Here is a 3,299-nt window from a genome sequence, read left to right as displayed (position 1 = left end):
TTCTTTTTCTTTCTTCTCTCTTTTTCTTTCTTTCCTTTTTCTTTTTAGGTTTTTTCCGTAGAGCTTGCTAGCTTGAGAGACAGAGAGGGAAGTGAGAGGGAAGTGAGAGATCATCCCCCGGGGAGGCCGCACCGTGATCCTTTCTCCTCCTGGATTCTGGGCGCCCATGCACAGGCACCCGCGTGGATTTTCAAGGCAGGTACTGGATCTGGGACTCCAACCCGGGCGGTCTTGTGAGTCCAGCGCCTTCACCATCGCGCCCCCCTGCTGGCCAGTTACCGTGTTAGTCAACATTGTCTTTCCAGGACTCCGATCCGGTCCAAGGCCCCAGCTGCAGGTCTCTGCTTCCTGACTGAAGAGCCACAATGGACACAGACAACCGCACGCGGCCCGCAGACTTTGTCCTGCTGCGGCTTCCCGGGCCGCAGGCATTTCCGCTCGCCCTCTTCGCGCTTTTCCTGGGCATGTACATGCTCACGGTGGGCGGGAACGTGGCCATCCTGGTGCCGGTGGGTGCTGGTGAGCTGCTGCCGCCAGCTGCACACGCCCATGTACTTCTTCCTGAGCAACCTGTCTTTCCTGGAGATCTGGTATACCACCGCCGCGGTCCCCAAAGCCCTGGCCATCCTCCTGGGCGGGAGCTGGACCCTCGCCTACGCGAGCTGCCTGGCGCAGATGTACCTGGTGTTCTCGCTGGGCTGCACCGAGTACTTCCTGCTGGCCGCCATGGCCTACGACCGCTACCTCGCCGTCTGCTGGCCGCTGCGCTACCACGCCGTCATGAGCGGCCCGCTCTCCGCGCAGCTGGCGCTGGGCTCCTGGCTCGGCGGCTTCCTGGCCATCGCGGCGCCCACGCCCCTCGTCGGGCGGCTGTCCTTGTGCGGCCCCGTGGTGCTCATCTGGTTCAGGTCCACCATCTTCCTGCACATGGGCACCTCCATCCAGGACGCCCTGGACCTGACCAAAGCTGTCCACGTCCTCAACACTGTGGTGACCCCCGTCCTAAACCCCTTCATCTACACCCTGCTCAACAAAGAAGTGAGAGAAGCCCTGAGGAAGAATTGGGCGGAAACCTCCTCTCGTGAGCAGACACTCTGCAAGGAGCCGTGCGTCAGAGGTCCCGAGTGAGCCCCGCTGCTCCAGGTCAGCCTCACATGGATCAGAGAGAGAGGAGAGAGATGCACGGGGCTGCTGGCCCACGTGCTCCTTCCCGCAGGGATGGGCGCTAAGCACACAAAGCATGGTATAGAATGAGATTTCATCTTGACTTTCCTCTATAAGATCGGGCAAGAGTGTACAGCAGAGGAGCAATGAGCCCAGATGGGAAGCTTTTCAGAAATGAAGAATGGTATACCTGGGACTCATGTAAACGTTTACTGTAAGTTTTAAAATTTGAAGGAAAAATGATGTAAGATTTTGATTTATACACTAAGTCTTGGTCTGGACGAATGAAAGCACACCTTCACAGACTTTCCAAGGTAACAGCTGTTTAGAGGAAATGCACCTCTTCGAATACACACCAGAGGAGGGGCCAGCAGGTGGCTGCAGGGTAAGGCGCTGCGTCTTACAAGGTAGACAGCGCCGTTTCCGACAGGCACCTTGAAAATCTCGCTGGGTGTGTGTGTGCCTGCACACAGTCCCTGGAGGAGACTGAGAAGGGATTGCAGCTTCAGCGTGTTTCTGATACTCATTAAAAACATTTTTTCAACTTGTTTGCTTTAGTTTACTTTGAACTTGGGACCCTTATTCTCCTTAACAGATTTCATTCCATGTGTTTGATATTTTGGAATGTTAGCACGTTTCCAACAGTAGAAACTGTGGAAGAAAATATTCCCCAAGAACGGCTGTCCCTGCCACTCCATCCGGCTGCAGTGAGGAGCTGCTGATCCTGGGAGAGGGGGATTTACTCTGCTCTTATGTAAATCTAACTTTTGTTTTGTTTTCTAGTCTGTGCTTACTTTCTATCTCATGGGTTTATATCGTTATTTATATGTTAAATTTCAAATATTTTAACCCTTACAAGATGTTATTAATTTAATTCATATTCATTTAGACAACCACAACCATATAGGTGTTCTTTGTTTGTTTTATTTATTTTTTGCTTCTCTTTTATACATGGTTTTTTGAACTTTTATCTGGTATTATTTCCCATCTACTTGAAAATATATCTTATAGATATATCAAGATACACAGATACACAGTAAACTTAGCAAATATGATTGTTGTATAATACAATTTTTAACAAATGTTTATATGTCAAAATTCAACCACAGTGAAGGAAAAGAGCATGTTTCCCACTGTGCTCCTGTGTTTCCCTGCACAACCCAGCCCTCTGTCCCCATTCCCAAGGACAAGTGAGCCTCCTGTCATTGCAGTTCAGTTTGCTTTTCAAAATTGTACACAAGTGGAACCAAGTTGTGTATGCTCCTTTTGGTTTGCATCGTTCGCTTAAATTAATGAGGCATATGCATATCTTCCATATATGAGTAGATCACTTCTTAATTTTCACAGAGTAATATTCACCTTACAGGTATGTTTTCTTTATTGATTCACGTATAAAGCACGCTTTTGTTTTTGTTTGTTTATAGCAATTACAAAAACATTAGCTCTGAATATACATGAATAGCTCTTGGCGAGGACATAGCTTTTCACCTCTATGAGCCTCTGGGTCCCACTTTAAAACAAAGGAGCTCTTCATTTTTTTTTTTTTCACTTCGCAGTAATTACATTTTCTTTTTCTCATGAAGCATTCTATTACCTTCTGACCCTGTAGCTACTGCCCCAAAACTGCTTTCTCTGTGATGTGGGAGACAGTCTGGAAGATGTCTTGGGCAAGAAAGGATCCCTAGGGGCACACTGGGGCACCCAAAATGCGCACGTGTGCAAGGGGACCTCCAGAGTGTGTGGGGAAGGGAAGTGAAGTGTGAATGTATTGTGGTGCAAACACCTTTTAAATCCATACTTAGTGTCTTTGATAATACGTGGTTTTCATAAATATTTCTAAGACCCTGGATAGCTCCTCTTGGTGATGGTGATGGGGGTAGGAGGTTCTAGGTTCAAGTCTGGAGGCCTCCTTCCTGAGCACAACAGGCACACACGTACCCAGGATCTGATCGGGGCAGCTGGGGTGGGGGTGAGTCATGCGGTCACAACCCTGTTGGGGTGCTGTTTCTCTCTGTTTCTGTTGCTCACAGAAGAAGTAAATAAACTTTTTTAAATGATGCTGCATAGGACCAGCAGATGGTGTAATGGTTACATCACTGAACTCCCATGTAGTCCACTGTGGTTTGAGTCCCAGA

At 48.6% G+C, this 3,299-nt stretch overlaps 1 protein-coding gene and 1 pseudogene across 1 annotated transcript; both read left to right on the top strand.

Annotated features, from left to right (window-relative positions):
• The first annotated feature begins 122 nt into the window (after window positions 1-122).
• Window positions 123-1,527, top strand: LOC102469794 (olfactory receptor 287-like). The gene is given in 2 exon segments (XM_014591538.1): window positions 123-512; window positions 514-1,527. Coding segments are annotated over 2 exon segments (762 nt in total). The 5' UTR covers window positions 123-365; the 3' UTR covers window positions 1,129-1,527.
• LOC102469367 (olfactory receptor 13G1-like) overlaps window positions 1,311-3,299 on the top strand; it is an 11,833-nt pseudogene continuing 9,844 nt past the window's right edge.

The sequence above is a fragment of the Tupaia chinensis genome, unplaced genomic scaffold, assembly GCF_000334495.1.
Source record: "Tupaia chinensis unplaced genomic scaffold, TupChi_1.0 Scaffold000596_1, whole genome shotgun sequence".
Classification (NCBI taxonomy): Eukaryota; Metazoa; Chordata; class Mammalia; order Scandentia; family Tupaiidae; genus Tupaia; species Tupaia belangeri.
Note: the sequence above shows the minus strand (reverse complement) of the source record. Positions and strands in the feature narration are given on the sequence as shown.